The sequence below is a fragment of the Choristoneura fumiferana genome, chromosome 13, assembly GCF_025370935.1.
Source record: "Choristoneura fumiferana chromosome 13, NRCan_CFum_1, whole genome shotgun sequence".
Lineage (NCBI taxonomy): Eukaryota > Metazoa > Arthropoda > Insecta > Lepidoptera > Tortricidae > Choristoneura > Choristoneura fumiferana.
This window is the reverse complement of record NC_133484.1, coordinates 15395666-15420541: the sequence shown is the minus strand read 5'-3', so window position 1 is coordinate 15420541 and position 24876 is coordinate 15395666. Positions and strand designations below refer to the sequence as shown.

General features: G+C 37.1%; 1 protein-coding gene across 3 annotated transcripts in view; it reads left to right on the top strand.

The window, feature by feature from the left end:
- The first annotated feature begins 364 nt into the window (after positions 1-364).
- Doa (CDC like kinase darkener of apricot) overlaps positions 365-24876 on the top strand; it is a 73628-nt gene continuing 49116 nt past the window's right edge. The window contains exons 1-3 of one of the 3 annotated variants that reach the window (XM_074096452.1): positions 365-428; positions 1409-1568; positions 4454-4587. In XM_074096452.1, coding sequence (XP_073952553.1) covers positions 397-428; positions 1409-1568; positions 4454-4587 — 326 coding nt within the window. In that variant the 5' untranslated portion in view covers positions 365-396. Of the gene's footprint in view, positions 429-1321; positions 1569-2351; positions 2392-4453; positions 4588-24876 lie in introns of those variants that run through there. The other 2 variants (XM_074096454.1, XM_074096453.1) reach the window with 2 other exon arrangements.

Genomic DNA, 24876 nt, shown 5'->3' with positions numbered 1-24876 from the left:
GAGAGCGATAATTAAATTCCACGAAGACAGAGTCGCGGGTAGTGGCTCGGTAGTCTTTTAATAAAATTATGAAATGAAAAAACACGTATCCGATATTTTTTGAAAATTAACTGACGAACTAGGAAATCTAGGAATCTAGCATATTTATTATGTAGGTATAGACTTGTAGGCAGAGCCTTATGTTTGAATTTTACTTATTTAGGTACTTTAATACGACAGTCTACTAACTTTATCTTATCCCAGCGTAATATTATCTGAAAATATTTTATCAGTAAGTGGCAACGCCCAATTAAATCTAAAGAAAACATTAACACCTCTTTGCAGAATTCATGGCCGCGTGGCGCTACAGTTTAAAATGTGCAAGCCTTTGGTGCAAGCATCTGAAATGTGCCGTTGATGATTTTATACCCTGTGGCAATGAATAAAAGGTCAGACAATTTTTAAAATTTACCTAGAGATATAATGGGGATATTACTGCAACTTTATCGCGTTAGAGTGCAGCACTAGCACATACCATATGTTTATGGTTTATGTTTTTTGAGTATCTTAAATGTCCGTAGGATGCCGTAATATCCTATTATTTCAATAAAGTTTTTGGTAATATAGCTCTATCGCTACTATCGATGTAAATATAATTTATTTTGTTACTCATATATAACTCATATATGTATTAATACTCTTTGGTCATGATCCGTCATGGCGACAAATTATAAAATATATAGAGAACAGCTACTACGAAACTACGAACTCGAAGTTCGTATCGTACTGTCCCTCTCCCTCTCATATTAAATAGCATAAGTGTTAAGAGGGACCGCACGACTAGTTTCGGAGTAGCCCTGCAGGGCTACTACGAAACTCTAAAATCGAAGTTCGTGTCGTGCGGTCCCTCTCGCTCTCGTATTAAATAGTATAAGTGCCAGGGGGACCGCACGACAACGACATGAACGTATGACATGAGGACATGACGTGCTTGCGTCTCCGTCGCGGTCTCGCGCCTCTCGGCACACAAATGCTACCTAGAAATATTGCCAGTCTAAAATATTTCGCATTATTTTTAAATAAAAGAAATTCAACTGTTATATTTCAAATTGAAGTATTATCCTGATAAATAATTATATAGATTTTTATAAAAACCAATCATGTATTGCCTAAAACAGCCAAACCTTAAAAGTCAAACGTCCTTGGCAATGGCAACATTACTTTTCATTTCCTGTTAGTTATGTCTCAACTGCTTACCGAATAAAGACTAAACGTATATAATTTTTAAAAACGATTTTTATTTGAAACTAGATTTGCTTTTTATTTACTTTTTGCAAAATTTACCAAGTTTTGGAATAATATTATGTATTTATAAATATGTAAGTACCTTACTTGACTACATTGACGATGTCTGACTACGCCATTGCAGTGCAGTTCAACCAACCAACAAAGTGCTTGGATTCGGATCGATGTTCGGGCCTTTTTTGCGGGGAAGCATACTACAGGGTTCTGCATCACGAACTTGGAACTGCGTAACAGCTTTCACTCATCAACTTTGGTGTAAACTAAGATATTTACGTGAATTGAGGGTAAGTTAGAATAATGTGTTTTACTTTCTAGACTAGCGTAGCGGTTCCCACAGGCCTTGGAAACCAACATGGCGTTAGCGTAGCATGTAAATAACTATATTGACGTTTATCCGATGATTTTGGGCGATCTAGAAATCGTGCTGTGAAAGTTTTAGAAATATGCAAGTAGACAGTAGTTACCTTACCACTGGCAATTTCTCCAACACATTTTTTGAAGCATTTCGTTCTAATTATGATTTAGTAAAGACTTCCTAGTCTTTGAAATATTTGTCCAGGAACTCATTTATTTTTGTTACATGACATTATTTGATAAAGAATTTGGTTGAATGATTTGACATGGCATTGGTTTAGAATAAACTACTATCCTACTACCATGTGTCATAACAGTGTTGTTTTTGAGTTACTTGCAGTAGATCTTAAAATGGTAGATAGAAAAGACATGACTGTTCCTGATAATATATTGGCTGATTGCCAAGAAATATTACTCTAATATGCATTTGATAAGAAGATAAGTTAAAAATCACTAGTGTGTAGGAACTTAACATAGCAACAAACATCAACATACTATACCTACTCAGCATATGTTTGAGATACTTGATATATTTTTCATTGTTTTTTGTTGAACACACTCCTGTAGATTGGTTTAGCATGCTATATACTTACACTACCTACTGTGATATAAATTTTGTTTATATTCTTTTCAAAACATAGCATGACTACTTCATGACAAATGAAGTGCATCGGAGCACATTTCAGCTGGTTTAAATGGTTTATGTTTTTCAGCTTAATCTCCTTGGATACGAGTTTTGGTATCCTTTTTATGGTAAGTGAAGGTACTGCTGTACTTTCCTTATTGTAAGTAAAAAGTGACCCTGTCAAAAATTATCATTATGGTTCATTCACACATGCTAACACGGCAAACAAACATTAATCCATTATTTTTGACAGGCTCATTTATTAAGCATGATTGGTTTTGTGATAAATGCTTCATTTTTAATTCTACTAATGACATCTTCATGATATTGCTTACAACAGTTCTGCTGTTGACCATTAAAAATGATTGGTTCACCTTTGACCAAAATAAATAGGTGTGGATGGATTTTTATCAAATAGTTCTTTTGAATCTTACAGTGAATGAGCTCACTTATTTAGTTTCAGTCTGTATTATTACAAACTATAACCATAAGATAAATATAATAAATTTAGATTCAAATGTCTTATATCTATCTCATATTGATTCACAAAAAGAAAGAAATACAATAACAAAGTATGATTATGGATATAACAAGCTGTTTTCTACTGAAGAATGACTGTAATAACAATATAGCCTTGTGGTTAGTCTGAAACTGTTCTATCAAAGAATATCTAAGTGGAAACTAATAGCGTCTGGTTCAATGATAACTTGGAAAAGTTGCCTATTGTATCAATTAGGACTATTCTTAAAAATCAACTTTCATAAGTCATTGTCTCACCCCGCCATTGGGTTCTAGGACCCTGATTAATGAATGCTAGTTTTTTTATAATTTTTTAAACAAATTTTATGGGTCTTCACCAGCTATCAGTATCAAATAGAGGGGATTCCCGCGCGATTGCTCGGGAATTTCCTTGATACACCAAGATGTTCAAGATACATTCTAAAAGTAAAATAAATACAAAACCGTGACATGTTGTATTGATGCCAATTTACATTTTTTATAAACTTTATCAAGCGGTAGCAACGTCTTATAACAATTTAAAAAAAGTAAAAAAAACTAGTATATGTTAATCAGGGTTGTAGAACCCAATGGCGGGGTGAGACAATGACTTTTATGAAAGTTGATTTTAAAGAAACACCCTAGTATTCATATAGCTAATTATTTTAAAACTGATTAAAGGGCTTGTCCATTACCTCTTTATTATTTTGGTCTAAGGATTTAACACAGCCTGTCTGCAAATCTTTCTATTTTGCACTACACACTTGTGCGTAGGTATAACATTTGGAACTGTATGCTATTAATGCATACAATGCCACCTAAAACTGAATAGTTAACTTGTTCTTCTGAATTGAAACACTGATTTACGGTCTATAAATTACTTATTTTATCACTGCAATACATAAACTTATACAAGACTTAATAACAGTAATATTATGAAGAAAGAAACCATTCCATAATGGTACAATTCCAGATCAGCTTCTACAACATAAAATTTTGTCCATCTGATTCAGCCAAACTGACTGACATTGACTAACTAGGACCTGTGTTGGGGACTGAAAGGTCAAACAAGATGCCTCTGCTTTGTCTGCATCGCCATTGCCAGGGTTATTGCGTGAAAATGGGGATTTAATATTATGAAGCAAAGCTTGCTGCTTGCAACAAAGAGGAGTGCTTTTGTGGATAATAATTATTTACTTTAGTTAGGTATAAAACAATAGTTCTGTCTGATATAACTTATCTACTTCTGTAGGTATGTCCAGTTAACATTTTAACTCTATTAAACAAAGCCTCACAGACTCATGCTCATAATTTAATTTTAAATCAGTAATTTAGTAATGACTCAGAAAAAATAAATAATTTTAATAATACCAATACCAGTACTAATAAAAATAACTGCTTGTTTCTAGGACATCAAGAAGCTGATGTACCTATAGATGTATAATTATCATAATTTAGATTATTGTTGTAGTCTGATTCAAATAACTACCCATATTTTTTACACTACATTAACGTTGAATCACATTCAGCACTGAAGTGTTTTATTAAATATATTTAAATAGTTGTAAAATACTATTGTTTTCACAACTATTGACACAATTGTAAGACAACAGTATGATGCCATTTTAGATGGTACAGTGCTGGCTTGTTATGTTTATGTTATAGTGTAAAGTATGTTTTAAATGGTTACAGATGCCGCGCACTCGCAGGAAGCACTATGCGTCGCACTCGCGGTCGCGTTCGCGGTCTTACGAGGCGAAGCGGAGGCGACTGGACGACGGGGACAGGGAGGGATCCCACAGGAAGAGAAGCAGGGATAGAGACAGGTTAGTTGTCTTTTTCAATAATGTAGGTAGAGTCATTCACAATGATGCATGCCGTGGTTCTTATTACAATGTCATCAATGTCTAATCTTGACAAAATCACGCTTCTTCGTGGATGGCACTAGGTATATGTTGATCCATAGGGCCTTTAATGTCATCACAAAGAGACTTGAGCTTATAAACAATACTTCTTGTATGTAAAAAATTCTTTATCACCCTAAAATTCAATGTGACAATCTGCCTTATTTATGTAGGAACTACCAGATATAAAAAATAACCCTCCTTTGGGCAGTTGAGTAAAAAATGGTAGAGCATTTTCTTGGTCAACTGTACTCCATAAATAAAATGATTACTTTGTTACTTTTTTCGGTGACTGCTAGAAACTTCTCAAACTTTTCATCTAGTTTAGGCTGTGTATTGATATATCAATACATCAGCTCAGTATACTGAGCGGCAAAAAATCTGGCCCTCAAATGTATGCAGAATCTGTAATTTTGTATGAAGGGTGGCCCAAATTTTGTGCCGCTGAGTATATGTCAGTCTGTCATCTTTGAATCAGCTTCTCCACTTGGTCCAGCCAGACTGCCAGAAGGCGGGTTAGCGGTGGCGGACTAAGCCCGTCAGAGGCCCGGGGCGGCAAAGCTGAATGAGGCCCCCAGCTTTAAAAAAAAAAAAGTTTAAAAAAAATGTAGGTACTAAGCACATTTTTAGTCTTGTTTAGGATTTGATCAGGAGAACGCGGAGGCATTTGGGGGCCCCCCAGGACCGGAGGAATAGCGCGTGTATTCCCGTAAACACGAAGGCAGCATTTGATGAGTGGCGCCATCTGTGTGGCTTAACAGGTTATTTTAAGTTAGCTGGCGGTCGAGTTCATTACCCACGAAGTCTCTTACTGTGCTGTTGATACTTGGTCGTTATGCTACTTGTCAACAGATGTCGCTGTGGGTATGTTTGTTCAATTTATTCAAATAATATTTTGTAGCTGGATGTGAGCCATGTTAATCTAATACTAACAATACCTTTAAACGTGAATTAGTTGTGTATTTAATTGTTTATCCATTTGTGGCTGTAACGATTTCGATGAAATGCTATGTGGGTGGGGGGCTTTCGGACAAACAATGAGGGCTATCGCGTATGAATTCGCCGCTAGAGGCGCTAGCTAGTGTAACGTGAGATCTCCGAAATGTCAAATTTCATAGTTTTTGGATGAGCTACGCGGGTTTATTTATAATTAGAATAATTTTGTGAATATTTTGCATTAAGTACCTGAAATTAATTATGGCAGTTATGTGTTACGGGGCAATGAATGTCTGAGTTTTGAGACAGTTTTGTCTTTCGGAAACTTTTGTCCTCCCTTTTTTTTCCGAACAAAACGGGACTACGCAACACTGGTCGATATTTTTATGGTACGGTTTTAAGGTGTATTAAATCCTACTAATATTATAAATGTGAAAGTTTGTGAGTGAGTGAGTGAGTGAGTATGTTTGTTACTTTTTCACGCTTAAACGGCTGGACGGATTTGGATGAAATTTGGCGGAAAGTTAGTTTATAACCTGGATTAAAACATAGGATACTTTTTATCCCGATATTCCCACGGGATAGGGATAAAATCTCGAAATAACAACCGCTAGGCTTAGAGTCATGAAATTTGGTAGGTAGGTAGTTGGACGTCTGGAATAAAACATAGGTGACTTTTTGACCCGATATTCCCACGGGATACCTAGGGATAAAATCTTGAAATAACAACCGCTGGGCTTTGTTTGAGCCATGAAATTTAGTATGTAGGTAGCTGGACCTCTGGAATAACACATAGGCTACTTTTTATTCCGATATTCCCACGGGATAGGGATAAAATCTCGAAATAACAACCGCTGGGTTTAGAGTCATGAAATTTGATATGTAGGTAGTTGGATGTCTGAAATAACACATAGGCAATTTTTTGAATCGATATTCCCACGGGATACCTAGGGATAAAATCTTGAAATAACAACCGCTGGGCTAAGAGCCATGAAATTTAATGTGTAGGTAGCTGAACCTCTGGAATAACACATAGGCTACTTTTTATTCCGATATTCCCACGGGATAGGGATAAAATCTCGAAATAACAACCGCTGGGTTTAGAGTCATGAAATTTGATATGTAGGTAGTTGGATGTCTGAAATAACACATAGGCAATTTTTTGAATCGATATTCCCACGCGATACCTAGGGATAAAATCTTGAAATAACAACCGCTGGGCTAAGAGCCATGAAATTTAATGTGTAGGTAGCTGAACCTCTGAAATAACACATAGGCTACTATTTATTCCGATATTCCCACGGGATAGGGATAAAATCTTGAAATAATAACCGCTGGGCTTAGAGTCATGAAATTTGGTATGTAGGTAACTGGACATCTGGAATAACACTTAAGTGACTTTTTGACCCGATATTCCTACGGGATAACTAGGGATAAAATCTCGAAATAACAACCACTGGGCTTAGAGCCATGAAATTTGGTATGTAGGTAGCTGGACCTTTGGAATAACACATAGGCTACTATTTATTCCGATATTCCCACGGGATAGGGATAAAATCTCGAAATAATAACCGCTGGGCTTAGAGTCATGAAATTTGGTATGTAGGTAAGTGGACATCTGGAATAACACTTAAGTGACTTTTTGACCCGATATTCCCACGGGATAACCAGGGATAAAACAACCACTGGGCTTAGAGCCATGAAATTTGGTATGTAGGTAGCCGGACGTCTGGAATAACACATACGCTACTTTTTATCCCGATATTTCCACGGGACAGTTTTGTAACTAAGGGACCCCATACATCCGTGTATTATTGTTATTATTATTTTGTAATTTTTTCTTTGATTGTATACTACTGTAGTTTTTAAGTATTTTATTTGTACTTATTTTATTTTGAAAAAATGACTTTCTGCCAAGCTTCTTGCGGCGCATTCTTCTTGGCAATGATGGTCTTTCCGAAAGTGCTGGTATTTAAAAAAATTACGTGTAAAAGTGCCCATTGCGGCCTATTTACTGAATAAATGATATGAATTTGAATTTGGATAGGGAAAAATTTTGAAATTTTAGCACTGGGTTTAGAGTCTTGAATTTTGTACAATTCATAACACAACCTCAATGAAGACCACGATATAAATTTTGGAAATTTCCAGGGGAATTTTGTAAAATCCTGAAAATTTCAATTGCAACTACCAGACCGAATAGTTTACGCGTGCGAAGCCACGGGTAAAAGCTAGTATAAAATAAATGAAATAATATCTGTCTTGCTCCTCCGCGAAGTAGTGAGGCCAACTCATGCGAACGAAACAGCTACGTTTGAGTTGGAAAAAATGGTTTTTGATGCAATTTATTTTAATTTGGACCTCCGCAAAGTAACGCCTGAATCTAAACAGTATGTATTAAATATGATTTTAATCTAAACTTTGCTTTCACGCCCGTAGAACAGACTTTGAAAGCCACACTTAAAAACCTCACGCAACAGTGGCGCCATCTAGAAAGACAAAAAACGATAGCCCTCATTGATCTAACTTGGTATTATCGCCCAGCTGCTATGAACTTCAACATGAAACATATAGGTGTCTCAAACGATAATGTCTCAACCTTAAAAAATATGAGTAAATTTCCGATCTACCATATTTCAAACTTTTTTAACACCTACTTAGTATGAATACTTATTACTTACGGCTTGCTATGTCGTTTGAATATTTACCTTTATGTTTACGATTTTAATGATGTTTCATAAAAGCTTCGATAATATAATATAGTGAGTGTCTGATTGTGTGGTTTTTCGTTTTTGTGCAAAATTAATGAAGCAATTTATGAACCACAAACCTCAATCACAAAGTAGATAATATATAACAGAGACACTACCTAGTACAAGCAAATAATATCACCCTAATACTGGCTATTCAACTGGCTATTTTTCTTTCCTTCGATTTTCCAATAGATGGCACCAGTGAGAACACAAAAATAACATGATACGTATTGCCTGCCATCTAGTGAGACACTACTTATAATTATACGGTACACTGACAACTAGTGACAACAACCAACAAGCTCACCAACTGAGCCTAGACGAGTAGAGATACGCATGATGTCTCTGTCTTATTTACGTCCATGTTTCTCTCAAATAGTTTCGACGAATGTGTGCAAGCGCGGGGCAAGCCCAGCAAGCGCATTCCGGTTATTCGCCATCTAGCGTCACAATTGTAAAACACTACGAAAGCCTCATAGCTGAAATGTAGCCATGTAGCCTATACTTTCGTATTCTCAATTTATGTGTTTCTTATCTTCAAATTAAGGTTAATGTGAAGTTGTGTTTACAACTGAATTAATTCGGCTTATTCACATTTTTTAATTTACAAATGTTAATGGTAGTGCCATCTTTTGCTGTTTTTTATTGTTAAATATAGCTTTTAGTTAGGGGTTGGTAGGCCAGGCCATGCGCCATGCCTCAATAAAGCCAACTTTGGTAAAGCGCTCGCCAAATTCGCACCGTCACTAATCAGTGTTTACCTATTGGTTTTTACACAAAAAAAAATCATACTAAGTATTGAACACTATTTACAAGGTTTATAATGCAGTTAAAAATTTATTCACACTAGTCGAGCTTCTTAGTATTTAATTACGCAACGAATTTCCCGCGAATGAACCGCGCTGACAGCCTTTTTTTTTGAGCCGCGCGCAAACAGCCAAAGAGGATGAGAATTCAAATTGTTTACCGACTTAAAAAAAAGGAGGCTCTTATTTCGAGTGTATGTTTTTTTATGTTTGTTACGCGATAACTCCGCCAGTTGTGGGCCGAATTTCAAAATTCTTTTTTAGTTCTTAAGGACATATTCCGAGGTGGTCCCATTGACATCAAGTCAGGATCTGATGATGGGATCTTAGAGAAATCGAGGGCAACCCTCGATTTTTTAAAGCACACCTATAGCAATTTTGGCATTTTTAACATCAAGTCAAGTATTTATTTACATTCAGAAAGTATCATTTGGTGAACTGAACCCTGATAAAGAAGACCGTAGGTACCGGTACTCTGTTATAAAATGTTATAACTATGCCGTTTGAGCTTAATGGAATCGTTGTGAGATGCACTATGGCTAAAAATCACTAAAAACGATGAAAATTTTTTTTTTACAAAAAATGGAACCGACTTCAAAAACCTTGAAAATAATTTTCTACTAGTTTGAAATCGGTGCCTCAACACGAGCCAGCAGGAGTGATTGAATCCCAAATATATATCTAGTATGTAGGTGAGGTAGACGACTATAGTTCTACTCCTGCTGGCTCGTGCTGAGGCACCGACTTCAAACTAGTAGAAAAATATTTTCAAGGTTTTTTAAGTCGGTTCCAATTTCTGATATAAAAAAAATATCTAAATATGTACTTGCACAAGTGCTTACATTTCGGCGATATTTTAAGAAGCTTTTCTTTAGTTTGGCCTGTTTGTTTATTTATTGTTTGTTTGGGTCCGATCGACTTGAAATTTTACTTACTTATGTAAATTTGGTGACACTACAATAATCTGGTATATTGTATTTCGATCCAATTTATGAAAAGTGTAAACAAAGACGCCATTTATCCGACCATTTCATTCAATGATGTGAAAACCTAGAACCTAGAACCTATTGCAAAATAATTAATCTGTTCAGTAAATCGATTAATTTATTAATTGAATAGATCAAAGTATTTTTGTCTATTTTATTATTGACAATACTTGATTTCATTCCAAAGACTGTTTATTCAATTATAATAGCAGTAACTATTTTTTGATTTTAAGGAAAGTAAATATAAATCGCTTATCCATCCGCGCATTAATCGATTTTTAAAAAATAATAATGTTTATGTCGGTATGTGTGTAGACCTGTTATTGAATATTGTGGAAGTAACTTTTATACTATATGCGCCTATTAATTAGCGTTATGAACGAGCAGAGTATTTTTATTCTTAACAGACTTAAAAAAAGGAACGAGGAGATTATCAATTTGGTTGAATTAAAACAAAAACTAAACAAACAATAGAATACAAAAAGTTAGTTATAAACTAAACCAACTGGTTTTCTCGGACAAGCGATCAGCGTGTTCTGTAACACAGGTCTGTTGCAGCTGCTTTTCCATTCTTTTCTGACAGTTTTCCTCATCCATCTAGTCTCTAGTGTCTCTTACTTTCCCGATTTCAGATTTAGATGCATCAGAGTATGGTTTGCTTACCTATTAATAAACGTTCAAGCGTTCATTCACATAAATAAGTTTTACGCACTTAATAGATTTACGTTCTAATTTGAAATCTTAAAGATTGCCAACTGCTGCGGCGTAAATAGTTAGCTAAAATGGAAAATCTTAATATCATCCACATCCACACGTACATACCATTTTTCAATTACATTGCGGTAATTGTGCTGCATTTCTCGTATTTCTTTTATAATACTTTTCTAAACTATAGGTCTGTAATAGTTACGTATAAAATATTTGTAAACTTGTCTTTGTATGACTGTTTGTTTCACAATAAATAAATAAAAAAAGGCGCCACTAGCGTCTAAATTCTAGTTCAAGACCAAGAGAATAGAGTAAATGTATAACGGTCAGTATGACCTGGCTGTGTACTAGTCTAACCCATTGTGGGGCACAAGAAATGTTGCCTGCATCGTGCTAGATGAATCAATCGACCTCTCTCATGCGCTACTGAATTATTAGTTTAGCAAAGTTAGGAGTAGGTATTCCTAACTTTGCTAAACTAAATAACATTATATCGACAGTAATTGGACTAAATCTATCTATGTTAATAGCTTGTTATTCAAGGGCCGGAATATGTGAGCTAAAATCACAAGTATCTATTGCAAGGACAAAAGAAATTAAAGATTATTCGGTTTATGTACTTTACAAGACATCTTACATCGTTTCTGATTAGCAAGGAACAGAATATAGTGTATAGACTAACTGGGCCTAATGAAATAACTGCGTGAAATGAGACTTAGTTTTTTTGTTTATTTTTTTAATATGGATTTTAGCTCATTTTAAAATATTTTATGCATTACAAATTACGTAGCTTACAACGTTTACAACGGATGAATAATAATAATCGCCCAATAGCCAAACCGGAATTTTGTCCTCCGAAAATAATTCACACAGAAAAGTTATCATGTAGGTAAAGTTACTTTATGCCCCTGTTGAAAAAAACTCGAAATGGCGCAAGAGAATGAAATATGTTGTGGCAGTTCATGGATACGATAAATAAGTAATTTTACTAAGTAACCACACGAAATATTATTGTTATTAAATGCGCCGCTTGAGTTGGCGGCGGCTTTTTGTTGGTGCTCGTCAAAAGGTGCCAATCAATTTATTGTATGATTAAGTAGGTGGTTTTCATGTCGACTGTTGTACAAATTGGCAGTACGACGTATGGCTCCGCTGTCACGTGTCTTGATTAACGCCACGGCCTTCGGTGCGTGTCTCTTCGTGGGAATGAACTTGGTTTTTTTTTCTAGCTGGCATTGCCATTTACGTGAATCAAAGCTAGTGATCGTGACCTGGCCATTTTTGGGCTAATTGGATGGTCTAGCTCCTCTATATCGACGATAGGTATATGCTAGAAATAATAATTAGCGAAACATTATCAATGTTTCAAAGGTGGGACTGCATTACAAGGTTTTGTATTGAAATTGAATATTACATTTGGACTCGTTGAAAGTTGAAGCCTTAGGCCGGTGTGGCTGCACTGCGAGTAACGCGCTCGGAATCCTGTTTTGACCTTGCGTGCCTGCCTCGCGGTTTTTCGTTGCACCTTGATCTCGGAGCTCTCGCCTCTTGGGTTTTCTTTTCTTTCATTGTGCTCACCGGCGTGAATATGTGAAAATTCCTGACATGTTAAAGTTACTGACTAAAGGTACCGACTTGTGGCTGTGATGTTGAAACAGCACACATACTGTTACAGCCTGATTAGATAAATTGCTACAAAGACTGACATCTGTTAGTTAACGTTACGTTAATAGTTCCTCGGTTAGTAGTGACGTAAAACAGTTATTGAAATAACTAATGCATTTGTCCAAGCGGCCGTTGAACCAGCGCGCGCGTTGCCGAGGGCAAACTCATTTACATGATAAATCCAGATTGCAGGACTATAAATTGTTATTTTGCACAAAGGGCCGACGACAGTAATTGTAGCTTACTGGGAAATCGCTCAGTTGACGCGTGTCGTAAGAGTTCTTTAATCGCATGTCTCGGCTCAAGGACAAGATTTCGCTAATTCAAAACCAATTTACCTACGACAGTAAGCATTTGTTAGCATCGAGCTGGACGCCATGAACAATGCTATATGCAAATTGCGAATACCATTACCATTAAGCGGCGAAAGGAGTCATGTAAATATGTCAAACTTTTGGAACAAACTGAATTGATAATGTTATAAATTGTTCTCTTTTGCAACATTCGCGAATCAAGTACCACTGCAAGGTCGGCTACTGAAAATGGTAATCTTAATGTTAATCTGCAATACGAAGTGGCATAAGTTTTCACTTGCTTTAATCACGTCATCGTATTTGACTGCTTGAAATTCCTGTGTTTTGTATTCGGAATCCGTTTGATAACAGTGCCGTGCCAATAGATATTTTCGTTTGGTTACGTAATTTTTTTTTCCTAATTATAGCTAGCTGTGGTATAAGAAAAATTTCATTGGAATTCGGTAAAAAATATCTCGTCGCGCAGTTGCGCACGTCCAAACTTCTATTGTCGCAAGAGTTTCATGTTCAGGCGACGACGCGGCGAGACAGGGGGCAGACGCGGGGTGGGGGCGGGGGCGACAGGCGTTGTTCTTGACACAGTAAAACTAGAAGTGCAGTAGGTGCAGCTTGCGGCCCACACCGAGCTTTTTGCGAACCGGCACAATGTACCTACCGTATACAGGCATACTTCGAACAACATGACTTACCTAGCAACTCATTCAAAGAATACTCTCATATCTGTAGCAAACCGTTTGTCTAGCGATATTATGTTAATTTAAAGTTTCACTGCAACTTGCATAAATTATGAAACATTGTATAGAAACCAAGTGAAAACAAAAGAGGCATTCTCCGCGATTAAGGCTCCGTTTGGTATAGGCGGCTCGCAGCGCAGTAAGTGCGATGTAGTATTTTTGATTTCACCGCGTTCCCGGCGAGGTAAGGCACGCGGCGCGCGATTTATCTGGCGTGATCTGCGTAGATCTTGGCCAAGAAACGCTTTCCATGTCGCGAGGCGGAACACCGGCCGCCGCGATTTATGCCCCGTATCGCGGCCCGATACAAACCGATCGGAGATTTATGCTGCTTCATGTACCCGACCTGGCCCGCTGCTTTGTTGTATGGGGCAAGCGCGAAATTGGACTTCATTTTTATGTTTCTAAGTATTTTGGATTGAATTCTACATTATGTTAGCCACCAAGCCAAAGACATTTGTGCACAGACAATACGCCAAAATTCGTCTGGACCAGACGCGTAGGCCTGATTAATTATAAAAATGCAATTATTTCCATGTGTTCTGTTACTCGCATGTCTTTATCATCTGAGTGTACAGTACATCTGCTTAGCTAAATAAATCATCTTAACTAAATTTTCATACTAAGTCACAATTTTCCATGTAAGTAAAGCGACTAAAGCCAAATACTAATTTTATTCTCTCAAGGCACTACAGAATGATGTCGCACTGTTTTATAGTTTGACGCTTATACAAGGTAATGATCATTACCGAAATGATTTCCTACTGCTGCCCTGCGCTAACGCATCGGATTACGGCGCGAGGCCGCGGCCACACATCCTGCTATTTCAACAATAGCCCAGCGTCTCGGCCTTGTCCTCTGCTTGCGAGGGTCTCTTCAGGGCCTCATTAGGCACGCGTTATTTTATGCATTGATTATGTATGCTTCTGCTCTAAAATCCACCACCCCGCGGAGAAATTTCTCAAATGTAACTTAATTTTTAGGGTTCCGGAGCCAAAATGGCAAAAACGGAACCCTTATAGTTTTGCCATGTCTGTCTGTCTGTCTGTCCGTCCGTCCGTCCGCGGCTTTGCTCAGGGACTATCAATGCTAGAAAGCTGCAATTTTGCACGGATATATGTATATGTAAACTACGCCGACAAAATTGTACAATAAAAAATTCAAAAAAAAAATTTTTTAGGGTTCCTCCCAGCTCAAATAGACGTAATTGGGGGTGTTTTATTTTTCTCATCCAACCCTATAGTGTGGGTTCAACCCTATCGTTGGATAGGTTGGTTAAAACCATTAGGGGTTTGCTAAGACGATTTTTCGATTCAGTGTTTTTTTTGCGAGATATTCAACTTTAAAGTGCAAATTTTCATAAAAATTGAACGTCCCCCCCCCCCTAAAATCTAAACCGGTTTGTGGAAAAATTTGAAAAAATTCAGTATGGTATTAAGTACCTATATCAAACTTACAAGTAAAACTATAACGGCTAATTTTGTTTGAGAATTCTTAGTAGTTTAAGAGCCTAAGGTATAAAATATACCTAAACTAAAACATGAAATCCTTAAAAAAATTACTTAATTTTTTCGTAATGGCTACGGAACCCTATCTTGGGCGTGTCCGACACGCTCTTGGCCGGTTTTTAGAGAGCGAATTTATCAGATTGTTACACATCAGGCCAACCATTATATTATCTGGTTTACTAACATTTGGCAAACAACGTTTAAAAATGATCATTTCACAAACAACGTTTCGCAAACTATTCATTTCACAGCCACTTCATATCACTAATTGCTCATATCAAAAATGATCATTTGATAAATATCCTTTTAACAAACTTGTCACTTTACAAACACATCATATGATAATCATCATTTAAAAATGTCCATTACCCAAACAACTCACTTTTCAAACTAGTTATTTTACAAAACATCAATTTATAAATGATCATTTGACAAATTATTTACATACTTCATCTCAGCCTATATACGTCCCACTGCTGGGCACAGGCCTCCTCTCAGAACAAGAGGGCTTGGGCCATAATTCCCACGCGGGCCCAGTGCGGATTGGGAACTTCGCACGCACCATTCGTTTTTGTTTGGCATTCCTTAAGGTCGCAGGTTCTAACCTAACCTAGCCAACTATAGGTACTGACAGTAGTTAATTTTTCTATAAGTCGCAGTTCTAACCTAACCTAACCAACTTTACTGGCCTAAGTTAGTTTTTCTTAGGGTGACAGGTTCTACCCTAACCTTACCTATTTCTTAACCAAGTTAACCTAAGCTACAGGCACCTCTAATTATTCTTAATAAAGTGTTTACCAAATGGTGCATTTTACTAAACGTTTTTTTGCCAACCGTTGATTTGCAAACGTGGTTTTGCCAAATGACAAAAATAATAAATGAATAGTTTGCCAAATAATGATTTGTTATATTATTGACTGTCAAATAAAGAGTTTGTGAAATATGGTGTTATAAAAAGATTGATTTGTGAAACAAAAGTTTGCGAAACGTTGTTTGTTAAATGAATATTTGTTGAAACGTTTGTAGACAAACCTACCTAATACATACATAAACATAACTAACATACTAAACATACCTAATTATCTACATAATTGTTATTTTGTCGAATTTTGTTATTTTTGTTCTGGAGAGATTTAAGGAAAAAAGGAAAAAAAATTGACCTGAACAGCATACGATACTGTCCTAGAAATAATAGAGGAGTGAGGACATTGACATTAACACTTTTAAAATATTGTATTTTGTATTTTTAACAATTTTAAAATTTAAATGCGGTAGTTTTGGGTTTCGTACTCCTGTCAGCAAAAACGGAACTGAATAAAGGATTACTTTGTTGTCTGTCTGTTATGACTTTATCAGCAACGCGTGAAGTTATCAAGCCGAAATTGATATCAAATGAAACCCCTCGGAGCAGTGAAAAAAAATCTAATTTCTATGTAAAGATACAGTTAACTTTATTAAACAAGGTGTTTCCAATACAAATTGCAAAAAAGGAAATCAAAATCTATATAGGATATTCCCAGGTTGTTCTAGAAACTTGACATTTGGTATGAAGGTAGCACAACCTTGCAGCACTAACTTATATAAAACAACCAGTAAAAAAGTATAATGATCTTAATTTTTTTTATGTCTGCTTGTTTATGTCAGTAATCATCTTAAATTACTCTACACCGCGTAAATTTTAGAGAAGGGCTCTGGTAATACTGGTTATTCATAAATACTTACAAATTACAAATTTGTATGGAACTGTCGGTGCGCGAGTCGGACACCTCCCTTGACCGCTTATTTTTTACCAAGGTTACCCGGTATTACTTAAATTCGTGCTTCAGGCGATTAAGGATTGTCTAAACTTTATATATTTAGTGCGTGTTTTGTTTATAATTTTTGTGAAAGTATTTATTGGTGTTTTTATAAAAAAAAAAAACGTAATGCAATCACGTTAGGAATATAATATAACAACGCAACTCAATCTAAAACTAGTCTCTTGGAGCATCGAGAGACTAATATTAGACATTTTTCATTGCCAAGTGCACGTCAATAAGTTTAATTAATTTGTGTCGTCCATATTTATTTCTTTCCACTGGAATGTTGAAATGTATTTAAATTGATTATTTTGGCGTCTCTACTAGATATTATGGAATTCGATTAGCGTTTCAATTTGGTCGATCTTGATCATAAAATGAGACATCGTCATAAAGCAACATTAACCCCAACCCAACACGCCGTGTATTTATTGATCGTTGAATCCGATAAATCACTGCTAACGGTCCTATTTGGGTTGCATATAAATCATTCTACTCCGTAACATTGGCTTTTCTTTTACTTCAATCATTTTGCAGTAAATTTTTTTTTAAATATAAATAAATATAGTTAAGTCGACGTCGACGCGACGTGTTACTCGGCCTGGAACTGATTGTCAAAATAGTAGATTATTGTCGTGGCCTGGAAGTAGGCAATTGCTGGCTGAGTATGAGTATTAAACGGACGAGCTTGCGAGTCCGTTTAACTAATACGAAGCCAGCAATTGCTATTCCAGCCGAGACTAATATAAAGCTTTTCTCAAAAATGGTGAATAATTCTGAAATAGAATAAACTTTTTCTCAAAATATACAATTGTATATATATTTTTATTTTATATATATAATTTAATTTTATTCCAATATTTTTCTTATGCTTTCCCGCCTTTTTTCATTAAAAATAAACTGCAGGTGTATTTTTCCACCGAAAACACCACAAGCTATTTCAGACCCAATAGAAAAAGTCCGGAGTTCCAACAAAATATCTGATACCGGCCATTACTTGGCATGACTTGGCTGTATACGACTTGTGCCAACATTTCCATGGCCTTTTTAACTTAAAAAAAAAATGTGACTGATTGCAGGCGCGCTAATTCATTATTGTCGAGTTAGCGCGCCTGCAATCTTTTTAACTTTTTAATTTTTCGCTGACCATAAACTATGCACTTCACCTTCTGATATGTAAAGAATAATGTCAACTTTTACGGTCATTTTTGAGAAAAAAATATTATAGCTCTATCGCCACCTCGGCGAACATCGACTCGTGTGCGGATGTAACATTTAACGCCCAATTCCTTCGGTTTTAAGAAATTGCGCTCACAGGAACAATCGCTTTGTTCACCCACTAAACTATGACATAATGACTCAAGATTGTCTCCGCAAGACAGATCTTGCACAACAAACGGGCACTAACCAATACGTGCCTAGTTACTTGTTACTTGAGCTAACTTGCGCAATCAGTATCTCGAAAGAAATGTAACGATATCTCATCTATATAGATTAATATTATCTTTGTCTCGAGATTATAATATTTCGTTTAGAAATAATGTGAGTTAATATGTACCACTCTTTAGGGTGAAGCCAGACGAGCGTAATTTTTTGAGCTGTGAGCCTCGTATTTTCGGTCGCGTAATTTCAGCTGCATTCTATTTTGTACAAAAGTCCAGTTCGTGCCACATGGCTATTCATTATGAGTCAACAACATTATGAGTGGACCAAACTGGACTTTCGTATAAAACAAAATGAAGCAGAAATTACGCGACCGAAAATACGCGACTGGCTTCACCCCTAAGATCGCAAACAAGTTGCTTTAATAGAAAGCCTAAACTTGTTATGTAGCGATAGGTTTACTCGACGAAAACACTGCGCAAGTTATACTAGTTTTTTTTTTTGCTGAAACTCGTTCAAAATGTGTAGTCGCGGTTGGTTGAGGAAAAGCCGTTAGCCGCGTTTAGGTGCGGACAGGAGCGCAGGCCAATACGGGATCGATTAGTAAACCGGTCCCCGTACGTTGACTCCCGAGGGCCACGGCCGCCTGCACCCACGTCGCGAATTGTGCCTAGCCGCTCTCCCCGGCGCGAGCGCACCTTATTCCTTGATTCAATAGGCACAAATGTTGTATCGTACCTAGAGGTACAGGGTAAAATTTAAGTCGTGAATCAAAACATTATTTTCAAAGTGACTAACAATTACTTCCACTGTTAGCTTTATTACTTCACTCAATGATCTGCTGATCTGAGTGGGATGACTATGGATGAGTTAATTAATTAATAAAAGATTACGGAGTTTATTAATTGCTGACTATTAGCGTTAGCGCTTCGTGTTCTCTTTTAAACCTGATTTCCATACACGACCTAATGTTTCACTCTAAGACGACGTGATAACTGATGATATGGTTTTTTGGATCGAATTAGTACAGTTACATAAAAACAATATTTCATTACATAGTAAGAAACCAGTGAGAATTGCCCAGCAGCCGATGAGTCTTGACTGCATCGTTGCAATTAAGGACAGGTGCAGTCCGATCTCAAGTGAGCTGCCATAATTATAAAGGACAATCCTGTTCTTGTTCCGGCGTACTTTTTGATGCCTGTTTCATTGAAGCAGAAAGAAAAGTTAGCTAGTACTAGCCTGAAGTCTTCAATGAGAAATGTTACTTTGAAGACATCGTCAATTTAACGGTCGATTTAACTTGACCATGTTCCGCCAGCAACGAATTTAACGGGAAACAACAAAATAAAGGCTGTGTTATAGACACGAAAGCTCGCGATTTAAGCTTAATTGTATACGTACGTGGTGGTTATTTGGGTGAAGACCAAAATGTTGCACACCTTAACGCAGGTAGTTAGAATCTATAATAACTTTTTCCATTGTGACACGAAAATTAATCATACATTTGTATGGATAATTTTCGGGTCACAATGGAAATAAAATAGTAATTCTAACTAACCTGCGTTAAGGTGTGCAACTTTTTAGTCTTCACCCATTTACTAACGCTAACACCGATACTCCACAAATTACAGATATCCTAGAAATATTCCTGTCATTGCAGCAAAATTTCACTTCAGCGAAATGAAAATAGCTGCTGTGATCTGTATAAAAACTAGGACAGTTTGACACCATAGCTCAAAATTGCTGCTGAAAAATCCAAAATACGTTTTCTTATCTCTCCTACGTATAGGTGCAAAATGCATTGCCTCTCGTTCGATAACATAGCACTGAAAGTGCTGACCTTAGGTACAGTAAAAATAAACTGAATCGCGTACCTGGGTGGAACCTTTGTGCCAATCCTAACAAAATCCATACTTCCATACTAATATTATAAATGCGAAAGTAACTCTGTCTGTCTGTCTGTTACGCTTTCACGCCAAAACCGCTGAACCGATTTGGATGAAATTTGGTACAGAGATAGAATAGACCTTGGGAAAGAACATAGGCTATCTTTTATCGCGAAAAAGAGGCTTTAAGGGGTTGAAATAGGGGATGAAAGTTTATATGGTGGAAGTTTGTCGCTGTCGAAGATAAAACCATGAAACTTGGCATTTAGGAACTTAATAAAAAATAAGTCGGTATTTGTAAGAGCTTTTTTAAAAATTCGACCTGTGAGGGGATGAAATAGGGGATGAAAGTTCATATGGAAGGTCGTCATTATCGAAGATAAATCGATGGTTATTTGTGAAACTTGGCATTTGGGCACGTGATAAGAGATAAATAGATATTTGTTCGCGCGTTTTTTAAAATTCTTCCTGTGTGAGGGTGAAATAGGGGATGAAAGTTTATATGAAGGTCGTCATTGTCGAATATAAATCGATTGTACTTTGACGGGACTATTGACCTGAGTTTAGGGTTTTAATTTCAACTCGATACATATACATAATATAAATATAAAGGGTCTAAGGGTTCCATTTTTTTCCTTTTGAGGTACGGAACCCTAAAAAACATTTGTTCCGACTCTTTTCACATTTCGTCATTTTTCATACTTGAAAATATGGGGATGAAAGTTCTTAAGGAATTCCAAACAAATTTACTATAAGTATACTTATCGGAAAAATGTGTAGCTATGCTTAGTAAGAATGACGTCTTAATTATAATCCTACTCTCCTAACTTACAATAAAGGACGTAAGATGTCAAGAGTTCACTATGAAGAATTAGTCCTTTTGTGTTGGCATTGTAGAATACACGTCGTAGGTATTGCTAAAATATGGCTACCCGCAAAATATTTATGTTTTGGAATAGAACAAAAAAAAATAGTTTAGATATAAAGCAATGTATTAAAATAGCTTATTTTCAGTAAACCATAGAGGTTTCTATGTGCTATTATTGGCAGAATTGGTACCCTAAATAAATTAAACACTTTCCAAAGTTACTATTCCACGCGGACGAAGTCGCGGGCAAAAGCTAGTTGATTATAAAAAGGTTCAACTCTGGTACTCCTTGTTGTCCGCGACTTCGTTTATCGCGCGCCCGCGGCAACTATACAATTTTCTGGGATAAATACTATCCCATGTCCTTCACAAATTATCTCCATGCCAAATTTCGACACTATTGGTCGAGTAGTTTAATCGTAAAAGCGTAACAAAACAAAAACTTTCGCATTTATAATATTAGTAAGGTAAGGATGTATGTATAAGTTGTAGCAAAAGGCGGCTGGCGGTTATCAAGGTTGATAAAGAAGCATTCGCTAAGTGAGTGCAGATTTGGCATTCGTAACTTTAGGTAATAATTATTTGAAAAGGACAAACGGTATAAAGCAAACACTAACTGGGATTTCTGTGATTCACATGTAGAATTATTAAATTCAATGTCAACGTTGAAAATTCAAAGCCAAGATCCTGTGTCGAGATTTGTTCATGATGGCAACCTGTACACGCAAGTAAAGTCTTTTGAGAACCGGTTTCTCCTTTCTTTGCCATTTATTATTAATACGGTTAAGAACAAGACAGGAAATTCTGGGAAGTGTAAACAAGGGGCAACTGTCGGAGCTGATAAACATGATAAAGCCGTCTGGTATCGTCCTGGAGGCGCAAGGGCCAGGGCGCGGGCGCGGGCGCGGCGGCGCGGGCGACGAACCCGTGTGGGTCGTGGGTCAGCCTGCGCAGCGACACGCATTCATTAGCGCATTCAGCCGCTTGCGCACAACGCTGCATTTTATGCATACCTGAAGAAATAAGTGGGCATGGGTACTCTACACGTTCGTTTCAATAACTCGCGTTTGTTGCCCCTACAAGCCCTTAAGCCTATACACATGTAGAACCCGTGAAGAGAGAACCCGTGTGGGGTCGGGTTAGAATTACACCTCTCCATTTCTTCCGTGGATGTCGTAAGAGGCGACAATGGATAGGTTAAGCCCTAACCTTAACCGTTAAGTTATACCGTAGGGGACAGGCTAGCAACCTGTCACTATTGTAAGTACCTTTTTTTGTCAAACTTTAAACCTGAAATTGCTAAAAGTGGCTCCGAAACGGTAACGCTTCGTGAGCTCTGCCTACCCCATTTGGGAATACAGGTGTGACGTTTGTTTGTGTGTGTGTGCGTGCGTGCGTGTGTGTGTGTGTGTTGCTCGGCGTGCAATTGAAGGTCGTCCGCAAGATATCGGACGAAGACCTCATCACGGAAGCCGTAAATTTTCGTTTTCCGCCCTGTCCAAATTCTCGCTTTATTGAGTGCCCTCGGATATGTTTATTCTTGTTTTTATTATCTACTGCCCGAGGTGCTGTAGGTATAGTCCGGTTCGGTTAATAATAATTCATTTCTCTGTAAAGCAGCCTATTGTTAATATAAAGGTTTTGTGAGGGCATAGCTCTCCCCGTTCAGGGCCATAATGAAGGCTGAACTGCGGCTTGACAATAATTTTCTTTGCACACAATGCATTTATTATACGCTCACTCATTTGAACTTCTCGCTGTTTTGTGTATTTATTTACTGCTCATATAACTCTGATTTGGTCACCCCGGGGTCGTCGTGAGTACAGTTAGTTGCAGAGAAAAGGTACCCCCCCTTTTACGGTGAATAAACCAACATTGCTTTTCTTGAAACTGACAATGAAATTCATACGTACAGAGCCATTGTTGCTAAAAATCTGTGTCAACGAAAGTTTTGTTATTGACATTATGAATTTGTGTCAACGGAAAATAATTTAGACTGGTGTCATTAATCTAATTCGAGTCACTAGACGTATGCAATGAATCAGTATGAGTCAATCGAGAAAGTAAACCAGTAAGCATTGTTCCGAGTGGATGCGCGCACTGAGACTGCGTGGGCGCAGGCAGCGGCGGCGCGAATTAAGCAGCTCTCTATTCATTACTCATCGTTATTGCTATATCCATTTTGGGAGACGAAAGCGAGTGTTTTCAAGCTTGCTTAATTGTTTTAAAGATAAAAAGGCTTCTTTTAATAGTCACTTTCCAATCCATGGTCACCTCACATGAGCGACCTTTGTCACCGGATCGATTAACACCCGGTGAGTGCCTATGCTTAACCGACCGCGCTCGACTCAACGCCCGTGCTAATATTAAAATAATATACCTAGCTCCTCTTGCGACGTATGCGTTCTGGAGTATAATTAGTTATTTATAGCCATATTCTCACATACCTACATAAATCATGAAACCGATGATCTTACCTACCACAAAAAAGAAAATTTTAAAATATACACCTTGGACTAATCCGAAATGAGAGATTTCTGTGTGTATAATGTTCAACGAGTATCTAAGTTTTTATAGTAACACGGTAGGAATGTAATTAATTTTCTAAAACCGAGTTTAGACTTGCAAGAAAAATCGTGCAAGTTGCATTACATTGTGAGGCTGTAAAGCCAACGAGTTTGTAGTGGTCAATCGAGCGCCACAATGTAATGCAATTTGCACGATTTTTCTTGCAAGTCTAAACTCTGCTTAAGAGTCTGGGTATATTTGATTTAAATCGAGTGCTATGTCGATGGTTCGGTGTAAGAGGTAGTTGGTACGCTTGTTCTTTCTTTATGAAGTCTAAAACACAATGTTTACTGTTTAATCTACACAATAGGTAAAATAATGTTATTGTTCATCGTGGAACAGACGCAACTGGTAGAAAGTACTGACGGCGCGTGTAAAAACGTTAATTACTTAGCTGCACAAACCATATCGTTCCGACCGGCACTATTACATAGTTAGCTTTGCTTGACTTCTGTCTCTAAAAAGTGTTCTTGTTCAAACTCAAAAACTGAATTGAATTTGATTGAAGTTATACCCTTGTCGCTCAGAAAATAGACGGATTTAGATTAAATTTGGTATGCAGAATGCTCCATAAGTGTGTTTCGGGACACGCGAAGTGGACTAATACTCGGTAAATTATAAAGCCTACTTAGCTGTGATAGTTTTCTTTTAAATTCATACACCAATAATACATATTAGGAAGGAGATAAATACATACTAGGCCGTGGTGGCCTAGTGGTTTGGGAAGCCGTGGTGGCCTAGTGGTTTGACCTATCGCCTCTCAAGCAGAGGGTCGTGGGTTAAAACCCCGGCTCGCACCTCTGAGTTTTTCGAAATTCATGTGCGGAATTACATTTGAAATTTACCACGAGCTTTGCGGTGAAGGAAAACATCGTGAGGAAACCTGCACAAACCTGCGAAGCAATTCAATGGTGCGTGTGAAGTTCCCAATCCGCACTGGGCCCGCGTGGGAACTACGGCCCAAGCCCTCTTGTTCTGAGAGGAGGCCTGTGCCCAGCAGTGGGACGTATATAGGCTGGGATGATGATGAGGAAGGAGAAAACGAAAAAAAAAATCGTCTACTACGTACAAGGGTATCTAAAAATATATATTTTTTGTTTTGGTAGCGTGATCAATATGTATCCATGCCTAATTGGTATTGATCACTTTTTTACAATGTGGTCTAATTCCAAAACCATTTCGAGGAATTGGCTTTTATTAAATCATTTTATAACATTTTTGTAAAAAAATACTAATTGATCGCGTGTATATTTGCAAAATAACTTTTGACCTTTGTTTGACTTTCATCGTAAAT